The 23195-nt window shown below is 41.5% G+C and overlaps 1 protein-coding gene across 2 annotated transcripts in view; it reads right to left on the bottom strand.

Annotated features, from left to right (window-relative positions):
• Positions 1-672: 672 nt before the first annotated feature.
• The window catches only part of GADL1 (glutamate decarboxylase like 1), a 161589-nt gene continuing 139066 nt past the window's right edge, over positions 673-23195 (bottom strand). For both annotated transcript variants that reach the window (XM_028518652.2, XM_036030558.1), the window contains one exon: positions 673-1680. In XM_028518652.2, coding sequence (XP_028374453.2) covers positions 1507-1680 — 174 coding nt within the window. In that variant the 3' untranslated portion in view covers positions 673-1506. The remainder of the gene's footprint in view (positions 1681-23195) is intronic.

Raw genomic sequence — 23195 nt, 5'->3', positions numbered from 1 at the left:
GCCAAACACGTACACAAATACCTATCACCAGAAATTAAAGTAATTCTTTGACTAGTGGAGATATTAAGAAACCACATACCCCACAATGAAAATATGGAATAAAAGCAAAGAGTACATTATCTGATTTTTACTCCACAAAATCTAAACAGCACAAGCCAATGACGGATTATGAAAAGGATATTGAATGTGCTAAGTCTAATATTTGAACACTTCAACCATTTGCCTTCTTAGTCAGAGTTCTAATTAGATTCATTAATTTCACGTGGTTGAACTCTGCAACTACACCTCTGAATTGTGTTTGTTTCCTAGTCAAATAAGCTTCTCCTAGACATCTAGGAGCAGGACGAGAGACAGAACCACTGTCACCTACTCCCAGGGGAAATGGAGGAGGTGTTTGAAAGGTCTCCGATTCCCAGATTCTCTGTTCAATGTGAATCACTTAATAGTCTACACCGATATCTCAAAGCTTAAGAAAGGGAATGTTGTATCACGGTGGACTTCATCCTGATTATTTCCAACAAGCAGGGAGCAAGCTAAGACATGGGCTCCTCAAGCTCAAAGAGGTACATAAGTTAGAGACATGTACGTCTACTATCTATGTATCTATGCCGAGCAAATGACACAGCGATCTTCAGACGTGAATTAGAACTACTGCTTTGATTTAAAGGACCATGCCACAAAGTGTTTGTCTTTTATTCTTATCTCTTAAGTCATTTAGAATAGATAATGGTTAATTTCAACTTTTGCGAATAAGCATTCAGCCGGCATGAAAGATACACCTTTATAAAGTAAGCATCTTGTGTAGTTTCTCTTTTGAACAACAGCTTGGCTATATACTTCTGATGCACCTAAACATTTTTGCTACCGATGCCACAGCTACATATGTTTTCAAAGACTGGCTCAGGGACCACTGAAATATTAGATATGCCTTTGCTGGCAAAACATCAGAGGGGCTATTCAGTCATTATCAAGTTTCACTAAACCACTAGTTCTCAGATCTTACCTTGCCTCAGGAGCGTCTGGAGGGTTCCTTAAAACACGGGAAGAAGACTGGGTCCTACCGCCAGAGTTTCTGATTCAGGAGGTATGGGGCGGGGCTAAGGGTCTGCATGTCTAATAAGTTCTCAGGTGATACTCATGCTGCTTGCTAGTCCAGGGACCTCCCTTTGAGAAACGCTGCTTTAAACAACTAATTTATACCTTCTTTAGAGAGCAACGAAAGCTTGGATTCCAGGCACTACCTGGCACTTCCTAATCTCTTCAATTCTTTGTCCCAGGGACAATCCTGGAGAAATGCATTTTTCACTTCCTCTTTTATAGCAATTGCAATGCCCAGGCAGCTAGAATCCTTAACACTATTCACTTAGCATTTTGGTTTTGCTGGGCCTGGATGGGATGTGTTTCCTATTTCTCATCAGAAGGGCTGGAACCCCCTGCGTGCCCCAGACTGGATCTGTAACCCTCTCTAGGACAGAACCCGTGCCTCTGGGGGACCAAAAGCCATAGCTACATGTCTCTACCCAGCAGGTCTATCTCATCCAGGAGAAAGTCCATGTCTTCCCGGCTCACTTGAGGGCTGATCACAACCTGGCGGAAGAAGTTCACCTTCCCCCGGTGGGGCTGGTAGCCCAGCATCAGGCTCCCCTTCTTCATCATCCTCTCCTTAATGGCTGGGGCCACCTGCATGGATGGAGAGGATGGGCAGAGGTGAAAGACCAGAACACCAAGGCATCGAACTCATTTTACCCAGCCCTTTGACATTTCCTGGGCCTCCACTACTATGGATCCCGCTCTCATGTACACGACTAGGTCGACATTAATAAAAATCTACTGAGAACTTATGACATGTGAGGACTGCTGCAAGTGCTTTGAATATATGAATTCATTTACTCTTCACAATAACCCCACGAAGAGATACTACCACTGATATTCACACTTACAGATGAGGACGTGGAGGTGCCATAGATTACATAAACAGCCTGAGGTCCCGTGTTCAGTAAATGGGGGAGTCAAGATTTAAAACCAGGCAGTCTCACGTAAGCCCCCACTCTGAAACCTAAACCATTCTGCAATGCTGCCTCGTTAAAAACAAACCAGGTGTCCTCAGGGCTCACAGTCTCAACGGTGTCAAATGTTGTCTGAACTAAAAAAAAAAAAAAAAACAAACCACTCCAATTCAGGCATCTGGAGAAAAAAAAAGTCATAGATGGGGATAAAAACCACAAAATAACAGCCTTGCATTGATAGACTACCAAGATAAACACTAATAAATGTATTATGTGCAGGTCTATTTTGTAGACTGTTTATTAGTTTATTAATAGGACATATGTGAAATATAAACACGCTTGTTTGTTCTTATGAGGTGTAGCATTACTAATAAGATTAGAAGCCCGTATTTTAAAGATTTCCAGCCAACATGAGAAGGATGCGCCCTGATAATCCATATGCACAAATTTCTCTAAAACTTTCATATTTGAAGAAATTAGTCCACTTTAAGAACCACAGGGAAAAATGAGTCCATTTTCAAATCAGCAGTATGACCACCCAAGAATGAGCTTATAAACATGTAATATAGTGAAGTTCATTTTTGAAACACCGACTTAAAAAAATTAAGAGTGAGCTCTTACTGGCTTGGAAATGCAAGCATTTTCCATTTTCATTTTACTTTAACTCTAAAAGATTCTGAGCATGTCCTCCTGAATATGTGGAAAGGAAACATCATGAGTTTCTGTTTTGTGTGCTCAGAAAGATGGGACTTAGCTAATCCAGAAGGGAGGGAGGCTATATAAATAATACCAGGCACCACGTGCTTCACAATTGCTTAGGTGACAGGCATAAATGTCACTTCCCCCGAGCCCCTCTCCAAGTGTGACCATCCCACACACCTCTCTAGTTTTAAACATACCTACGCTTTGTCAGAAGAAATGCCAAACTATTTTATTTGACACTCGGTATCATCTTGATCTATTCCAAAGCTGATGGGAAAATAGGGTTCTAGATCTCTGGAGATGTGATGGGCTGGACTTGGCCACACAGCCTTCTCAAGGGATGTTCAAGGATAATTTTAACTAAGCACATCATTTCTCATGTGCTAATCTTAGAACATAAATCTTGCACAACATGGACTGCACTATGCCTACAACAGCAAAAGCAAACACCTATTGAGCACAATCACGTTGCCATCCTAGCAAAATATTGGAGCTCTTTAGTCTACTGGAACAGGAAGAGACACTGTTACATGAGCGTAACAGAAAATAATTGTAGAGAACAATGAAGTCAGAGGTCAAATTAGGGGGAAAAATGTGAACCATCATGTTCTATAACTATCTGGAAATGTGTCACAAGTTTTATTCCGAGCTTTTCAGATTAGAAAACCAGGATTAAATAAACCACATCTCCAGTCTTTTTGCAGAACTTAGTGACAAGCGTCCAGCGGATGCTGAAAGTGGGGAGCTTGGTAGGTAACGGCAAATCTGTTAGAAACACTTGACTTTGAATGCTCCAAGCATCCGCTGGGTTTTCTTCCAAAGCGTTTTATGCAAGTGTCACTTGTCATTAGGATTATGAAATCTAGTGAAATTATATGTAAGCAAAGGAAAGGTTATTGCGACAAGGGAGTGCCTCCCATGAAAACTAAGCTGAATCCTTCGGAAAGGCTAGATAAAGGGGGCCTGCTAAACACTGCCGCAAGTCAGGTGTGGCAGGAGAACTGTAAACGCTCTATAACAAAATATTCACAGTCCAGATGGCTCTGTGCACAGATGGCTCCACAGGTGTCCGTGCCTTCATGCCACGCAGAGAAACCTGAGTTGGACATGACAGGTGATTTCTGAAGTGCATTTTCTGCAAGAACAGTGGAGAACCAGTAATCATCAGACCCCTACTCAAGAAAAGCCTCACTTGCTTTTGGAAAGTATTTGGGAATCTTCACTTGACAGGGAGGGCAGAGGAAAACCATTCCATCAGAAGGTGGAGGAATAAAGGCATTTGGAGGTGTTTTAAGTTAAAATGTCTAAGTGATGTATGTACCACATGCTTTTCTAGGACTATTTGCTTGAGCTGACCAATCCTTACCTCCTTAGGTAGGAGGGTTTCTGGTGTGGATGGGAATGGGTGTGTGTGCATGCACACATGTATGTGTATATGCATGTCGTTCACACACATGTCCCAACCACATGTGATTTACACTTCTAACCCAACATTGGTTATTCACGGCTCTCAAAATCCTCGTTTTTGCTCAGAGAGCAGTGTAGCACTGTGGTGTGACTTAGGCTAATAACGAAAGCACGTTTCTTTTGGATTTAAAGAACATGAGGCCTCTTGACGTAAACTGAAGATACGGGAGAAAAACACAAGACTGCCCGTGCTGATCAATATTAGGAAGATCTGGTTCACCAGGGACCAGTATCTGGCCAGGAAAATTCCAGGCTATCCATTTTAGCATTTACATATTTCAGTTCTGTAGATTGCTTTTTGGGAATAAAAATTCCCTCCTTTTTCTTCTCTTTCCTCTTCTAGTTACTTAGGGTAAAATGGGCTCTGGCTTGCAGCCAATTTTAAATTTAAAACAGGCATGTTCTTGGCTCAGGTCTAATTTGCATTGTCTATTTCTGTTTGCTTTTCAATACCTCTATGCTTCCCCCAAATGATATTTTCATGCCTTATCTTTGGAGAGCATTAGAATTTTGATTCCAGCTCATCAACATGTCAGAGGCTTCCATGAGGCAATCTTCAAAATAAATCTGTTCAACTGCGTTCCTTGTAAGCAAACCAAAAATATCTTCTGATGTGAGCAAGGAAGGTCAAAGTAAGATGGCCCCTCAATATTTCAATACAAAGATATTTCTGATCTTTAAATTGCTGTTGTGTAAGGCGTAAGAGTGTTCTTTCATGGACAAAACAATGGCATAAGTACAAAGCTTCCTGGCCAAATTTGATCACTGACGTTCAAAAATTATAAACAAATGACTCAATATCTATGTGACTCGGAGAACCAATTAAGTGAGGGTTTGACAACACCTCACATGTTTTATGAATATAAAATTAATTTCTGGAAGGAATTACTCCTGGGCAGGAGGGGGAGGCCTTCTTTGTGTATGAACACCTCATGGGGGAAGAAAGCCATAAGCAACACCAAGGTTGATCATCATTAAATCTCTGCCACAAATTGCATTGTAGTAGTAGCAGTGCTTGTTGTTAACAAAGATCTTACCAACCCCTTACAATTTGCAATCTGCCTTCACATGTCTGATCCCCGTGAGCTCAAATTAAAGCTTATTTAAACGTAACTCATGTTTTTGCAATTTAGGGATCCAGACTATTCTCATTAACAGCCAGTTTATCACCTTTGCACTTAAAAATGTATCAGCCTGGAGTTATAAAGCTCCGGGCACAATCCAGTGTGGGGTACCCTGGATATTCTCTTCTGCTGATCACAGCAGAGAAACAGCCCTAATCCGTCAGGATGGAATCCTCATAGGGGAATGAAAATATGCACAAACCGAATGTAAATATCCAAAGAGCATCCCTAAATAGAGCATGCATGAAGGAAAGCAATTTGGCAGGAGTGAGATTGCTTTCCGGCCCTCAATTATTTTACTGCTGGTTTTCCTTCAAATTGTAAATCAGGTTCTTTTCTCATGCCTCAGTGCACTGGTCCCTGCACCTTAAGTGGAGGGAGGTCCGGACATTTCTCTCTGGTTGCACAGGAACTTAATTGACATGTGTTCTGTAGGATTGCTGTTTCTGCCCCTTTAAATAATGTCCCAGCAATGATTTAGCCATTTAAACAGAATCTTGTTGTCACATCCCTGCAGGATGAAATAGCAGTTGATACTTAAAAGTTGCTTAAACCCAAGGAAAAAAAATAAATGAAACAACTCTCTCATTCTGGCCAAGTATAGTACTTTGATAACAAATAACTGACCAGGTACCATAATCGCCTCTTTATGGAAATAAAATTGCAATGTCCATAAGATGACATCTCCTTTGAGAAATGTGTTACCTACTTAATATTAACAGCAATGCAGTTTTTTCAATATATAAAGTGCTTCTCAACCTGGAAGTTTCTTTTTTCTACAGCATCTCATGTATACTTTTGTGAAATAAAATAAAAGTTACTCAATGTAATCAAATTACTAAGTAAAAATAAAATTAAAAAGACAAAAAATACAAGTTCAAATTTGTCCTTTTGTTTTGAAATTCAACAGTAAATATACTATGTTGTTAAAAATGTTTCTAACAGTAACTCTCGATTTCCACACTTTCCTTACTGCGCACTGGTGTCACCAAGTTCAAGGGTCTGCCCGGGGCTGGAGACCACCCTTGAGGAGTGCTGCTCTCTTGGAACTCTCTCGGCTCCTTGCGGTTGTACATCATGTGAGTCATGAATCATCTTGTGGTATCACACACTTCTTTCTGCTTATTGGCATGGTCTGCATCCCGTTTTGAGTGATGTTTTGTGTCCTACCATGCCGCTGAACTGTAGTTGACCTAGACTTTTCCCAGTTGTTAAATCTTGGAACTGCTTCGGTTATGACGGCATTTCAGTGAAACCATGGACCTGATTGTGAAGCCTCTACATTGGTTCTTCAGAGTCTAGTCCAGAGATTATGAGACCAAATGGTTCAAAATGTCTGAGACTTTAGAGTCTTTATACAACCATTTCCACCCTTTGCTATGAGGGTGATATAGTCACATTCACCACCTGCAAGTATGAGGTAGCACAGCATCCAGGGTGGCTGAGAACACAAAGCCATATTTAAAGGAGGTGATCTTTGTGCCGAGAATATGAGGGACAGAGACTACGTAAGCTTCTTGTATGACTCTGGACGGAAGTGCCATTCAGAGCGTCTACAAAATCCAGAGAGATCTGTGATTTGCTGAATTCTTCCCTAAACCATGAACCATGTTCCTCAAAACCCAGAGTTGAGAGCTATTGTCTCAATTTCAGTTTAATTAATCTACCTTCCATTTTCTCCAAGGAAGCAATGATTCTTTGAGGAATAGGGGGCTAAACTAATAATAATTGGCAAATCTTGTGGGTAGATCATGGGGTGGGCAGGCAGAATAAAAACTGAAGAGTATCCCTGGCTGGTGTAGCTCAGTGGATTGAGCGCAGGCTGTGAATCAAAGTATCGCAGGTTCGATTCCCAGTCAGGGCACATGCCTGGGTTGCAGGCCATGGCCCCCAGCAACTGCACATTGTTGTTTCTCTCTCTCTTTCTATCTCCCTCCCTTCCCTCTCTAAAAATAAATAAATAAATCTTCAGAGGACTTGAATGGGCTTGAATAATTCTTTAAAAAAGAATTATTCTCCCTGGCTGGTGTAGCTCAGTGGATTGAGTGCAGGCTGGGAAGCAAAGTGTCCCAGGTTCGATTCCCAGTCAGGGCACATACCTGGGTTGCAGGCCATAACCCCCAGCAACTGCACATTGTTGTTTCTCTCTCTCTTTCTATCTCCCTCCCTTCCCTCTCTAAAAATAAATAAATAAAATCTTTAAAAAAAAAGAATTATTAAAAAAAATCTGAAGAGTAACTTATGAGAGTTTTATTGTAACCAACATTTTTCTAAGGTCATCTTACCTAACAGAAAATTGTATCAAATGCAGAAAATTATTTACAATATTTTTTCTATAGAAAAAGCCAGTTGAAAGAGTGAATGAGTTGTTAATTTCTATATGCCTACACTAAAATTCATGCATATTTTTCCTCTTCCATATTCTTTAAAACAGTGCTTATAGCCATATGAAAGCTACTCATTGCAATACATGGTTAACCAAAATAAACACTGAGAAAGCAACAGAGTGGGAGCTAATGGAGCTGCTATACTGGAATGTTAGTTATTCTAGATCTGGGGTGGCAAACTTAATTTTTCTGGAAAGCACCAAAGAATAAATATTCTAGGCTTTGTAAGTCATACGGTCTCTGTTGCAAATACTCAAGTCTGCCATTGTGGCACAAAAGCAGCCTTAGACAATCTATAAAAAAATGAGCAGGGCTGTGTTCTAATAAAATTTTATTCAGGGATAATGAAATCTAATATCATATGATTTTCATATGTCATAACATGTTAAACTGCTTTTGATTATTTTTAAACCACTTAAACTGTTACGACCATTCATGGCTTCCAGGCTGTACATAAATGGGTAATAAGATAGACTGTACTTTGTATATAACTTACTGACTCCCTGGTCAAAGTGGAAAAACATTATGCTATGTAAAACGTATCCTTTCAAAGGAAAAAGTACATAGAAAATTATGTTCATTGGGCTTCTTTCAGAAATTCTGCATGGAGCCAAGAAACAACAAAGTCTTCTTGACCCTCCTCCAGCAGAGCATGAAACCAGAGCCACGGATGGGTGAGCAGGGTCACCCGCGGCTTTCCTCCAACACCGCGATTCGCGAACAATCACAAAATGTAATTTGCTTTATACTTTCTTCCCAACTCATCTGGGCTCCAACTAAGCCCCATCCTCCATGTTAGCTTGGGGAAGGTTCTCCCGAGTAGAATATTAAAATCTAGCTCATGAAAGAGTTGGCATGAAATATTTACACTTCGCACCTGGCACCCCACCAAAACTGTTTCTGAGACCTGTAACAAGCTACATTACTCATGGCTCGATTAAGTCACTCATTTTTTTTTCTGTCAGGTTGAGGGACATCTCAGACTTTATGAGGCCAGATAGACATATAATGTGGATCCAAGTGGGGGCCAGGATTCAGGGTGTAAACAGCCTCAAGGACCAGAGCTTGAATGGAAGAATTACAGCCCAAGAGAACAATTGGCATGCTTAAGGCCTTCGGAGGACTTGGATGGGCTTCCCAGGTTCCTTGCTTCTGAGAAGGGTTCTGAGGTGACTTCTTTATCCCAGTGAGCTAAGGAGACAGTCCACACAAGCTGAAGGCTAATTAGCCCCTGAGAAAAGCTACCCTGGAGAGAGTGCCCAGTTCTGCAGATAGAGAAAATTCGACATATGAGACAGAATGCAACTTCTTTATCTGTTCATTCATTTTCTCTGATGTGTATCTCCGTAAATAAAGCATCACTACGGTCCTTTCATGAGCCAGGGAACGGAAGGTCAACAGAACAATCAAAACGGATCCCAAAGTCTAAACACAGTTGTGCACGTCTTCCTTTTAGCACCAATTTTTGAAGAAAGTATATTCTCTGGAGGAAAGGGGTATTTCACCAGTTTCTGATTCTGAAAGAGCTCAACAATATGCCACATATAGGAACTTCCTAAACCATACGTAAACACTTTTATCTTTGAGCCAGTTTTCTGGGTTTCCTCTGACTGTACGTGACAAGCGGCTTTTCCGTTACACACACAGCTCAGAAGTGGACTCGGAGTGGGTTTTGAATTCAGCTAAACAGAGATCCTCCAGTTTGTAACCTCTGTCCTGCCCAGGGTGGCTGTCGCTTACGGAACAGCTAGAGGAAGGAAACATTGCTTATGGTGTAGAATACTATAGTCCCAAAGAGAGTAATTTTTTTAGCCTTATATAAAAAGATTGTTGTGGTAACGGTTAGCTTTACCTCTTTAAAATGTAGTAAATGGAATCTCTTCCTTGATACGAAAGAAAGAGTTGTTCCCCCACAACACAGAAACCTTTCCTTTGTATTTCCAAATACACTTGGGTAATTCGTCTCTTGCCCCAAATGTGATATTCCATGCAGCACAGACGTTTGCCTGCCCGACATAATGTGCTTTTGCAGAAAACTGTTCTGAGTTCGGAGTCCCGTACAGTAACGAAATGGGCTACGCCGGCTCACGCAGGCGTTTCCAGCTGCCTTGGGGGCAGATATCCGCACCCGCAGAGCAGCGCTGGGGTGCGTGCGTGGGAGAGCGTTTGGCAACGCAAAGCGGGGAAACCGTAGCCTTCTCAGCTCGGGTCCGGGTACCTTCCAAATCGGTCTGCTTTTTTTTGCCCTTCCTGATTTAGGCTGAGGTGAAATGATCAAGTTTGTCTGCTATAAGTTACACATTTTCCTTTCGGAATAGGAATCGCTAAAGAATGCGGCCTTCTGTTGATAACTACTCGACAAGCGCAGGAGAGGCGGATTCTGCCACTGCTCTCTGCAAAAGGGGTCACACGGCACGACTTCATGCATTGCTTCTGGAGCAATTATCTGCTGATGGAGAATTTAGAATATTTTCTTTAAAATCACGATTCAAGTGATATTACTGAATATGTTACTTCTCTTACTTTTTAAAGTTTTTTGATCATCTATGATCAAATGAGACAAAAAGAGATACAAAAGTTTGATGACAAACTTAATGACAAAAGAAATACAAAAGTTTACAGCTACTTTATTGAAAACTACAGAAAAGCCTTTGAACTATTGAATGGATAAATAAATGGTGGCATATCTCTACCATGGGATACTACTCAGCAATACGAGGGGAGGACCCAATATGAGGGGAGGACCCAAAAAACCCTGGAATTATCTTCTGCAGGCAGGCCCCTTGTACTACAGGCTTCCCCCAGTAGGTGAGTGTTCTAGGACCCACTTGTATCAGTGTTCCAGCTGGTGGTGTTGTGAGAGGCCGTGTTCAGCTTCAGTGAATTTGTTTGAAGACTCGACTCATTTGCCCATTTCATGATGGGTGATTTACGAGCACACCTGCCATCACCATGCTGAGTGGCCAGCAGTTTTTGACCAAAACCAGCATGAGCCCCATGCCCCACCCTCCCTATTCACTCAAACTCTCCACAACGGACTTTTTTTTTGTTGTTTCCCAGATGAAAAAAGTCCTCAAAGGGAAACGTTTGACTGATGTGGAAGAGGTGAAACAAAGAACAGCAGAAGCACTAAAAGCCATCTGCATCAGCGAGTTCAAAAGCTGTTTTGAGCAGTGGAAAAAAATGTCTCAAGGGTCGTATTGCATCAAATGGAGAGTACTTTGAAGGTGACTGAAGTTTAAATATGTAAGAATAAATACACATTTTTTAGTAAATAAATTCTGGGGTATTTTTGGCAGGGGGGTCTTCCCTCTTAAAAAGGAATAAACTACTGATACAACATGAATGAATCTCCATTATGCCAAGTTCAAAAGCCTGACTTGCTTCTTGCTAAAGGCTCCTTAACATATGATTCTGTTTATGTGGCATTCTGGGAAGGGCAAAACCATGGGAAATTTTCTTTCATTATTTTTTCAAATAAGTTTTGAATTTCTTGCTCTTCTTCTCCTTCTGCCACCCCTATGATTCAGATGTTGGAAGGTTTAAAGTTGTCCCAGAGGTTCCTAAGCCTATCCTCATTTTTTTAGATTCTTTTTTCTTTCTGCTGTTCTGATAGAATGCTTTTTCCTTCCTTGTGTTCCAAATCATTGGTTTGATTCTTGGCTTCATCCTCTACACTGCCGATTCCCTGTAGATTTTTCTTTATTTCACTTAGTGTGACCTTCATTTCTTCCCCTTTTTGTGGCTGTACTCAATGAGTTTTTTGAGCATCCTGATCACCAGTGTTTTGAACTCTGCATCTGATAGGTTGGTTAACTCCCTTTTGTTTAGTTTTTTTTTCTGGAGTTTTATTCCGTTCTTTCATTTGGGCCATATTTCTTGGTATCTTCAATTTGGCAGCCTCCCTGTGTTTGTTTCTGTGTATTAAGTAGAGCTTCTTTGACTCCCTGTCTTAGAAAAGGCACCCATCTGGAAGAATGTGGCTTCTGTAAATCCTTGGTCACTGGACTTACACACAGCTTGATTTTCTGACAGTTCTGGTTGTCATGTGTTTTGGGATACAGTTGTAATTCCCTCTGTGGTGGCCTGAGGAGGCGAAGTATTTGTACCTACCCCTCCATCTTGACCAGAGTATTAATTCCTTAAAATGAATTTGTTCTTAATCAACTTATATTCACACCTGGTCTTTTATTACACTACTTCATTGTTATCTCTTGAGACATGAGCATTTCAAAGTGTTGTGAAAACATAAATCGTAATTTATTGTTTCTCCCTAAAGCATCTTAATTGTATTTAAATAATTCTGAGAGGTTGTGAGTTAGCAGCTTTAGAAATTCAATCTTGTACCTCGTGAATGCCACTTCTTTATTAATCTTCTATTTAAGTTCCAAGTTTTTTCCAACACTGACAAAGTAAACTTCTTTTTTCCTTTAAAAAGAAAGACAGTTGTCGATCATTCTGGCAGTTTGGTTGGGGGCAGGATGCTGGAGTGAGGCAAGAAGCCTTCCATTGAAATACATTGTGTGCAGGGATGTTTTCCTTGTATGAAATTTCTAGGTGCTGTGTAAAGTATTTTGTAAGTACCTGTAAGTACATTTCAGAATGCAGAAATATTTTATAAGTTAAAATTTACTTCTTTGGATACGTGAAAAGGTCATATACTGAAAAGGTCACTTGTCCCCATATTCATGAGCTTGTTCCAAAATTGGACAGCCTCCTTGTGTTGTCCAGCCACTTAAATTTTAATCAAAGGAACATTGAAGAGCACGATTAGGTGCTTCCCAAATATGCTGGAAGATATAAATCTCCAGGATTCAGGCCCCAAACCAGAGCAACTGAATTCGAAGCTCAAGGAGATAGGCTTGGTGGTCTATGTATTTGCCAAGCACCCTAAGTTGTTGTTATCATGATGCAACTTTACAAACAGGAAGAATGACAGTCTCTTAACGAGGACTTTGAAAGAACTGATGGTGGGGTGGGAGGTGAGTGGTGTTTTAGACAGGAAAAACAATTTCAAGGGAGGAGGGGCATGGAGATTGTGACTCTCCCCTTTCAAATTGCTCATATCAGTTTTACAGTAAAGCAAACCAGTGACCTTCAAAGAAAATGCTAGCCAACGTTTCTGCTGATCATAAAACTTGATAAAGTGTTCAAAACACTCAACCATGGCTCAGGAAACAATAAACCTTTTTGTTTTGATTGCTCCAAGAATCAATTTGCTTCTTTCAATATATAGGATCTGGCACAAATAATGCCTCTTTTAATTACAAAATCTTTTATTACAAAATCATAAGCATGTAATTCTGTAACATAACAATATCACACTCAAGCACACCACATGACATTGTAGGTGAAATGTTCAAATTGCTGCCTATCTCATGCAAGACATTCACACACCCTACAAACCACACTCAGGTAAGCCTAACTTCTGCTGGATCCTGTATTTTCTGTTATTCCTCACCTGCCCAATTCTGCTCTTACTCCTTTACCCACTTCCCCTGACATCTGTCCTCCTATAATGCAGAAGTGAGCTGCATTGGTCTAAGTCTCCCAAGCTTCATTTATGTAAAATCAGTGGTCTATTGCCCATGAAATCATATGCAGCTAAGAGATTATTTCAGCTTGGCAAAACATGGAGAAATAGGCTGTACCTTGACTGGACACACCTTTTCTCAAATATAGATTTTTAGCCTTATTTTCCTCCAAAAGATATCTCAAAATCAGGCATGCACAAACAGACAAGTGCTTTAACCTAAAACAGCTGCACTGTTTTACCCTTTTGGATGCAGAGGAGCAAAGCCACAAAGACAAAGTTTCAAACCCCGGCAAGACTAAAGAACGCAGCTTCACATTTGGTGTTTACAACACAGAAATGCCGATGACAGCAATTCCAATAAACCTAATGCCAGCCATATATTCAAGGCAGCTGAAATGAACAGTCATGAAAATAAACCAAACTGAACCGAAAGCTTTAGCTGAAGAATGGACACAATAAACGTTTTACACACTCTATAAAGCAAAAATTTAATGCTCAATTGTGTCACAGCTGCCATCTGAGCTCATAGCTCTTCACTAACTGTTGTGGGCCAACTCCCAAATTTTAGCCCAGGTTGGGAAATCCCTATATTGTTCCTTAATGTGACAAGGTAATTGGAAACTTTCAGCCCTGGGTAGCACCCCCCCCTGCTCTCCAGGGCCATGTGGAAAGGAGTCTAAGCATTTTGAGTTGTTGCAATGATGTCAGGGTGCTATTCGCATTTATGTCTGAAGGTCAAAGGTACCAAACATTTCACAAGGCTTACAGTCATCCTGCCCAGGGAAGACTTCTGTTGCCCAAAAATGTCACCATGCTCCTGTTGGAAAACACTGACCAGGATCCCCGCGTGCTCAGGGAAACCTCCTCCACTTTGTTCTGACAGTTTTGGATCTTTTCAGTGTTTCTCATGAGTTATTACCCTTGCGTTGGTCCAGAGGGTTGGCTAAACGGATGGGTGAGCCAAGTACATGGGGTCCTCAGCAACAATAGGACTGTTTTGTTGCTTCCCTCTGATTTGTTGTTGTTTTATTTTTACTTCCCCACCTGCACTGAGGTATGGTTGACAGACAGACAAATGCTTTAACCTAAAACAACTAACCTAAAAGAAATGGTTGACCAAGAGAAATGGTATACATGTACAGTGTACAGTGTGGTGTTTCCATAGGCACACACATTGTGAAATGATTCCTCAAAGATTCTTAACATATTCAGTGAGTATCCCTCAGTCTGAGAGGAGAATGTGGGGCAATCCCAGGTTTCTGTCTAGGTCCTCTGGACAGTGGTCCAACATTTCTAAATGCTGCATCTGGCCGTTTTAGCAGCAACACATGCTGGAGGCCCTCGAAGTGGTCCCAGCACGATGCCCACTGCAGTAGGTGGATCAGATCCCTTCATTTTCAGCCTCACAGATGCCACACTCACAGCCCAGCCACACACTCCGTGAGAGAAGCATTCTAAAGAGGGTGAAAATTCTGATTCCTCTTCTCACAGGATTTCTCAGGGTAACTTTCCCAGAGAATCCTATTCCCTTCCACTTTTTTGGCAATGGGCAATTAGCAGCTGGAATTCTGTCTTTGGACTCATTCCATGTCAACAAGCCTCTCGCAGCCCAGGAGGCTCTTTGGGACATGCACGCAAAACCCCATTGGCGGCTCAGGCACAGGTGTGGGAGGTGGTCCTGGTGTTGGCACAGCAATAATTTCAAGGTGCCGGACCTGCATATTAGGCTCAGGAGGCTTAGCTTCCTGAGTCGCAGAATTATGGTTTTTATAGCAGATTCTGGGGCCTGACAACACAGGGAGTAAAACAGGAAGTGATCCCATGGTTTATGCTGCCCCGGCCTGAGAGGGCTTGCTCCACACAGCCCGCCAAGGTATATGTCTCAGTGAGGTGCTCACCAGCCCAAACCCAACCTCTTGCCACCGCCTCCTTGCACCCACCCACCTTCGTTCTTGCCTTGTTTATAGTTTTTTGCACTGGTTATTTTCTTTCAGGGTAAACTGAAGTTCAAATGGTATTTTTTGACCTTTGTGGGTTGAATACAGATTCTCATTGTCTATCTAACAGTTAGTTTGCATGCACAGGACCTACACCCACCTCTCCCTGTGGCTTTTCTTTAAACCCCTATTTATAGCAGTTTTCATGTCATTTCATATTGTTTCACTGCACTTCTTTATTTAGCTCCAGTGCATCCTAAAAGGCCTGGTGTTGCAACCTCAGAGGCACAGCCCGAGCTTTTAAAGTCACATATTTCATGTAGCTTGCTTTATGCTTTTTAAAACCAAATCAAAGAGAGATACCATGAGGATATTTAAAAATAATTATTATTCCTGTATTACTCATAAAAATATCGAGAAAACGTGAAGCATCAGGTGTTCCTCACTGAAATCTATATAAATACTTGTAAAGAGTTTTCTTTCTTTCTTTTTTTTTTTTACAATGAATACTGTTAATATTAAGCAACAGTGTTTAGGTTTGCACATTTTAAACAAACTAACAAAAGGAAACAAACTAACAAAAGGAAATTATAAATTCTTCCTTATATAATAAAGGGTCCTTCAACACTCCTTTACCTACTCCCTAAAATCGGAAGCTGCCTTTTCCCCAAGGTCATGGTGTCCCAATTGTGTTCCAGGGGCTACAGGCTACAGTGCACCGCAGAGCAGGGAGGGGCTGCCCCCGGGGTCAAGAAGGAGGCAAGGGAGGCGGGGCCCTTCTTGGCCTAAAGCAAGCTGCACTTGACCCGTCCTACACACTGCAGTTCTCTGTAGGAGTCTGACAAAAAGGGCTCTGCCATTTAGAAAGACCATGTTGGAATTAGGTTGGCAATGTACTCAGTATTATTCTTCAAGGTCTATCATTTTGGAATGTCAGAAAAACACTTTCTCCGTGACCAGTCTGAAGGAGGCAAGGGCCTCCGGTAGTCTGCCATTCTTGACGGAGTTGGGAAAACAGAAGAGCCACAGAGAAGCATGTTGCTTTGCTAAACCAATGTGTACAATGTGATGTCTCAACTCACGCATATATTGTGAAATGGTTCCTCAAAGATCCTTAACATATTCAAAAGGTATGAGAGAAGCACACAGGGCAGCCTCAGCTCTCTCTCTAGGTTTTAAGCTTCTTCTGGTGAAGAGTTAAGGATAAGCCACCCATGGTCAAGTCACGTTCAAGCAGAGTAATAATAAATAATAAGTGACCATTTTATGTAGCTGAACGGCAAATCTGCCATATCGCTGTCCAACAGAAGGGCTCCTTTGCTTCTCGTGGGGAATCACTATTCCACTGCTGTGCTCTTCCACCAGGAGGTCCCAGGGCTTCCACTCATCCACCGGTCATTTGAATGCGTTCCTTCTGTGAACCGCTCGCTCATGTGCTCTGCCAATTTTGAGCGATCATCTTTTTTTTTTTTACTACTTTAGAAGGACCCTCTATGATTAAGAACATTATCTGGTTGTTTTCCATGTTACAAGTTCTTCATCTGCTTTTAGTTTTAATTAGTTTCTAGTTATTGCATGTACAGTTTTAATACTTATATAATCAGACCTACCAATTATATACATATATTTTTTCCAACATTGGCATTATACTTAGAAAGCATTATCTACCCCCAAGATTAAACAAATATTTGTTTCTTTCTGATTTGATTTTGACACAAAACTTCCAATGCATTCGAACATTCTGTTTGTACGTGGCATAGATCAGAGACACTCTCCCCATACTCCCACATTTAACCAGCAGCCTCAACACCGTTGATGCAATACGCCCGTCTTCCCCAGCACGTATGGGGAACAGGTATGATTCCTATGAATACTTGGGCCTCACCTTCCTATCCTGTAAGGTTAATATGTCTATTCTTTGAGTAACCCGAGCTGTTTTCTTCCTTGTGGTCTACAAAATATTAAAGAGCTTGAGGGGGGGAATCCCCTTGTCAGCAGTCATCCTGTTCAAAATGTTCTGACCTATCGGCACCCACTTATTCTCTTAGGTGGCATCTAGAAACACTTTGACAAGTTTTTAAAAAGCCTTCTGTTAATATGACTAGAATTCTATTAAGCTTGTATTAATCAGGGAAAATTAATCTCATCTCCAATTAATGGTGTTTTTCAGTTTCTAAATTAAGTGGTTTTTCTTTTAAATACAGCTACTATTTCTTTGACACTCCTCTTTTCTTTGAGAGAGGAGTGTCAAATACTATCCACTTCAATTCCTGAATTGGATAGTATTTGTGGCAGGTTCATTAGCATTCAGATGCAGTGGACACCACGTAGCCTCCAGTGTGAGGTGAAGAGAGGTGGCGCAGTGTCCAACAGGTTTCAGGAATACTCGCTTTTTGAGTCCAACTGTCCTGAGCCCACCATGCTCTGATGAATCCCAGGCCACATGGAGAGGCCTCATGTGGGTACTCTGGTTGGTAGTCCCGAAGGAGGTCCCACCCAAGGGCTGACATCAACCAGCAAACATGTGAGGGAAGGCGCACCAGGAAGACCTCGGTCCCGATCATTCCCAGACGAGGCTCCAGATGTGCTCTCCCCCCCTCCCCCGTGCTGTCCGCATCCTAACCCACAGAGTCCGTGAGCACAGTAAAGTGGCTGTTTAAAGCTTCTACACTGGGAACAATTTGCAAAACAGAAAATGTCGCTGGAACTATGGCCTTAAAATTGTATACTTTTCTTTAATTGGCACTATACTTTATTTAATTCTTATTTACTTAATGTATTTTTTTTGCTGTTGTGGTGGTGAAATTATTCTGACTAATAAGCTGCCTTCTGATATAAATTTCAACTCTCTAGCTCCTAGTGGCTTACTCTTTACGTAAGACAAAACCCTTGTTTAGATATTCAGTTTTGTACATTTACTACAGCAAATCTCCAAAAGTTTTTTTATTTGATGTCCTTGCATTTTACAGACACACAATTACACACTCTAAAAGGAACACATCTGGATCTTCTGCTTTTAAATGCTTAAAGCCGGCGTCTTTGTCTGGTCATCGCATTGACTGGAGCTCCCAGAACATTAAATCACAGCACTACAGGCAGAGCCTCCTAATTTGTTACTGAGTTTAATGAGAAGGCTCTTTGTGCTTAATAACATACATATTCATCTTACACATCACATAAGCAAACAAGAGCAAATACCCATGAGATAACCTCTAAGCCTTAACACATTAATTTTGAAGGTCGTTCAACATGTGTATTTAAAAAAAAAATTTGTTTTTTTCTTTCTTGCTCCATAATTTTGGATTCCTTCCTTGACTCCCTTGTTCAGAGACAGGTCGAAAGTGATGAAATTGCTTTTTAAAACTTGCTTTTGCTTAGCTTTTGAAATAATGAAGTTCTGCTGAATGGAGCACTAAAAATGGAAGCCGCGCAACAATGCCGTGCGCTCCGCTGGCCGGCTAATCCATCTCCTCAGACAGTTTCTCGAAGTCCAAAAATGCTCCTTAAATTAAGTTTTTCAACCTGTACGAGTGGATTATTGTGTGGCTTCCTGAAATAATCCTCTCAGCGTCTAACGCCGTGCTGACCCAGTTTGGGGAACTATCTTTAATATCTTGTTCTGCTTTGCTGACCTCTGGGCAGAGCAGCCAGAAATATCTGCATTTAACAGACAACCTTCATCCGCAGGCTCACAAAAGGGTTCGCTTGCTTTAAAAAGGCAATTGAAACTTGTATCGCAAGATGGGCCTTTTAGGTGATTGTTACTTTCCATTTTAGAACCCCGACAAATAGGAGGCAGGGATCTGGAATAAATGAAGTGCCTCGAAATAGTGTGTAAATCAAAGCCGCTGACCAGACCTGCATTTTACCTCGCTGCTGATTATTTGTCAAGTCATAGGCACTCGCCCCAGAGAGAAAAGCAGAAACACATGTGCGGCAGAGGAGGCGAGCCCGGATTGCCAGAACTAAACGCAGAACAATAACCCGCCCAGAGGAAGAGCGAGAGGGAGACGCGCTCACACAGAGCAGTCACTCCGAGATTTTATAACACACGCTGGTTACCTAAGTGCTAGTTAAGAGGATGGATATCTTCTAGTGGGCAGATGGGGGATGGCTTGCAAGGGCCTGTGGCAGATTTTATTATTGTTCTGAATTATTCAAATGTGCCTCTTGTTGTAAGAGTATGCCTCTGTCTGGTACCCTGCAGTGGCTCCCTGTAGCAGGACGGAGTATGTATCACTGTTCCGTTGTCATGTGACCAACGTGAGCATGAACTTTAAGAGCTGTTGTGTGTTTCTCCCGACCCTTTTCTGCTTTCCCTTTGCTGTGAGGATGGTACGCCCCAGAGGCGGCTACGCCTTCAGCCCCGGGGCGGGCCTGAAGACCAGAGGCGGAGCACAGCTGCTACTGACCCTCAGTGGACAGGAAATGTGATTAAAAAAATTAAGCAAACCTTCATCATCATAAACCACTGAGATTGTGAGGGGAGAGCAGGGCACTCATTTGTTGCTATAGTATAACTAAGTAAAACCTAATTAATGATACAAACTAAGGTGCATTAGGTTAGATCTGGGATGGGTTCAGCTTTAGGGCAACCTGGGGAACTCCTGTTGGTTCGAGATGCCCATCAGTAAATGAGTGGATCAAAAAACTATGGTACATTTACACAATGGAATTCTATGCAACAGAAAGAAAGAAGGAGCTCCTACCCTTTGCAACAGCATGGATGGAGCTAGAAAGCATTATGCTAAGTAAAACAAGCCAGGCAGTGAAAGACAAATACCATATAATCTCACCTTTAACGGGAACCTAAACAACAAAACAAAGAAACAAGCAAAATATAACCAAAGTCACTGAAATAGAGGACAGGCTGATAGTGACCAGAGGGGAGAGAAGACGGAATTTCAGGGGAGAATGGGAAGGGTTTACAGGAACAAACTTAAAGGACACATGGACAAAAACTAGGGGGAGGGTGGTAATGGGAGGGAAGTGAGGAGGGTTGGGTGGGTGGGCTGGAATGGGAGTAAAAGGGAGAAAACTGTACTTGAACAAAGATTAAAATTTAAAATTTTTTTTAAAAATAATAAAAACTTAAATGTTAAAATAAAAAAATAATAATAATAAAAAGAAAGTTTGACTTTAATCTTCTCTGCATTAGTGATGGGAGACGAAAGCCCTCAACCCTGAGGATACCATGCACTTAGTTTTTCTCAGGCAAAGTCAAGGCAACAACTTGATGATATGAAACTATTAGTCAATGAGTATCTGCCATCATAAAAGTGGTTTAGTCATACAGAGAGGTGGTATTGATCTCTAGCACAGGAATTGGCAAAAATTTTCTTTCAAGCGCCAGATAGTAAGTAGTTTAGACTTTGAAGGCCATACAACGTCTCTTACAACTACTTAGATTGTGAGTAAAACCACCATAGATAACAGAAACCACACAGGCATGGCTAGGTTCAATAAAACATTGTTTACAAAAACAGCCAATGAACTGAATTTGGTCAGCATGGTGACCCCTGCTATAGCATAAGAAAACTTAAAAACATATACAAAGGAAAAAAATCCTAAAACAAGCCTAATGATTTACAACCATGTTTATATTGTTTTAAAATTAAAAGTTACCCAGTAGCCACTGAAGGGCATTGGATCATTTCTTGGTTTTCCCATACGTAAAACAGAGATAATAAAAGCCACTTCATAAGGTAGGAATAAATGAAGATGAAATATAAAATGCCAGTAAGAACAATCCTTGACATAACTGACCACTTTTTTCTCCCTATAAATTAAATGCCACCAGAGAAAAATGTCTGGTTTTCTTCCCGATTTAACATTTTAAATTTACCTTCCAGCCCTCCCCTTGGAGTTCACCCTGTCCCAAAACGCTAAAGTCCCCTCCCCTCTATTCTTTCCATTTCCCCTTTGCCAAAATAAGACCAGCATCACTAACAACCACAGGTGAAGTCTTTCCTGTTCGTGAGATGGATAATCTGATGTACATCACATCTATCACAGTTCCCTCGCCAAAAAACGAAGGTAGGCATGAATCCATTCCTCCGGAAATGGTATAAAAATAAAGGTAGAAATATTACCGTGGAAAATTTGTATATATGCTTAAGGAGACTTCTACCTTAGTCACAGAGTAGGGGAGAATTTTAAGGCAAGCGAAATTGCTCTGAGGTGACAGTATGGCTGTGTCCTTCAATAAACACGTGGGGGAGAGAGCAGAGAACAGAGAAGTGAGTTAGTGTTCACTGAGTCCTACCGTTAACACGGTTCTAGTGGTGGGCAGAGACAGCGGCATCGGCACCAGGCCTTGCGCTGCCGCACTGTCTCGTGTTTCTGGAATGGGGAAAAATTGCTTTGGAATCATCTGGAGATGCCTGTTAACATGACAGATTTTAGGACACCGCTCATGGCAGACTTAGCATACCTCCATTCTCTAGGAAGTTGGGTCTGGAAATAGGATATTTACCAAAGTTTCCCTATGATTCTGATATGAAGCTTTAAAGTAAGGGAAACACCTTGTTAAAGGAACATGAAGGTCGTGAGAGACACAAACAGTCATCGCCGTCGGCACTTCCACGGAGGCAGGGGAGACAGCATCGGGACACATCCCATGGGGCAGTGAGGTGGACAGGTGAGCTCACAATTCTGGTGAGGAACTTCTTTCTCTTTCTACTGTGTACTTCCTCCTCAGTTGAAAACAGTCTCTAATCCTGAGTCATCTGACTTCACACTCAAGACACCAACAAATAAAAATGAGGTCTAATTTTAGGGTGCAAGAAAAAAAGTGCCATTAAAATAATTGCTAATAAAATTGCCATTCATGTATTTGAAAAAAAAAAAAAACAGAATTGGATCCATCCCATGTACGAAAACTGCTTTCTATAAATTCAGTGTTGTATTTGGGTGCTCCTGAGGGCCAGCAATGCAGGGGGGTGAAAATAGAATAGTGTGAGTGTGAGTGTGAGTGTGAGCGTGAGCATTAAAGGGCAGCAGGGCATGAGGGCACTAAAAACTCCCACAGTGGAAGGATGTAATTTAAGCCAGGAATTCTCTGTGCTTCGTCCCCACTGGCCCTTTTTTGGTATCTTGTAAAGTTACAGCAGCTGTATAAGGATGTCTCTACCACATGGTACCTTTCAGGTTCCTGCATTTTTCCCTTTGCCCCTCAGATGACTTTTATCATCAGAGGCCGGAGCTAAGCCTGGCACGTGAAGCGTATCATCGGTTTGAATCGGGCTCCACGCCGTTCATGCTGATGGCCAAATGATCACAAGTGGAACCAGGCCATTGTTGCCGCCCAGGGACTTGGGCACTCGACTCATTAGGTTGTTGAAAGTTTTTTCCTTTGCCCTGGAGCTGCCTCCAGACCTCAAACACACTATGAAAAAAATTCAGTGTACTTGGCTACTGACAATAATATATTAGCTTCATCTATAGCTGTCAAAATGAGGGTATGTTTAGCTGTCTGAATACTCCAGCAGAAAGGGGAGGAGGGAGGGAGAAAACTGTGAAATTAAGTAGAGTCTGAAATGAAACACACTTAATAATTCTGGTAGGATAAATTTATGCCTATTCACACATCTCATTGGAAAGTTTTACAGCATCCTCAAATCTAGTTTTGTTTCTTTTTTTGAAGGACAATCTCCGGTATCTTTTGTGAATCAAATGCACTTCTGAATATTTTAAAATAACATTAACGTATCCTTTCCTTTGTGACGAGGACTCTAGACATGGCCATATCTAAAGAAATGTGGCCTAAGGATTTGCATATGGGGGCACAGGGTTTATAGATTTCCACTGGCCTGTCATATTCCGTAATACTTTCTCTTCATTGCCCATCTGTCCACCCTACTCACTGAACTTGGACTTCAGTTTCTGTCAGAATTGTGGCCTGTGGTTTGAACTGACTGTCTTCCCCAGGAAGGTAAAATGAATTTGTTCCTGATTCACAGCACCTGCTGCTTCACTGGGGCCACTAATGATGGTTCTAGCAAAGCTTCCTGTCAATCACACGTAAGTGCTTCCTG

The sequence above is a fragment of the Phyllostomus discolor genome, chromosome 7 (assembly GCF_004126475.2).
Source record: "Phyllostomus discolor isolate MPI-MPIP mPhyDis1 chromosome 7, mPhyDis1.pri.v3, whole genome shotgun sequence".
Lineage (NCBI taxonomy): Eukaryota > Metazoa > Chordata > Mammalia > Chiroptera > Phyllostomidae > Phyllostomus > Phyllostomus discolor.
Note: the sequence above shows the minus strand (reverse complement) of the source record. Positions and strands in the feature narration are given on the sequence as shown.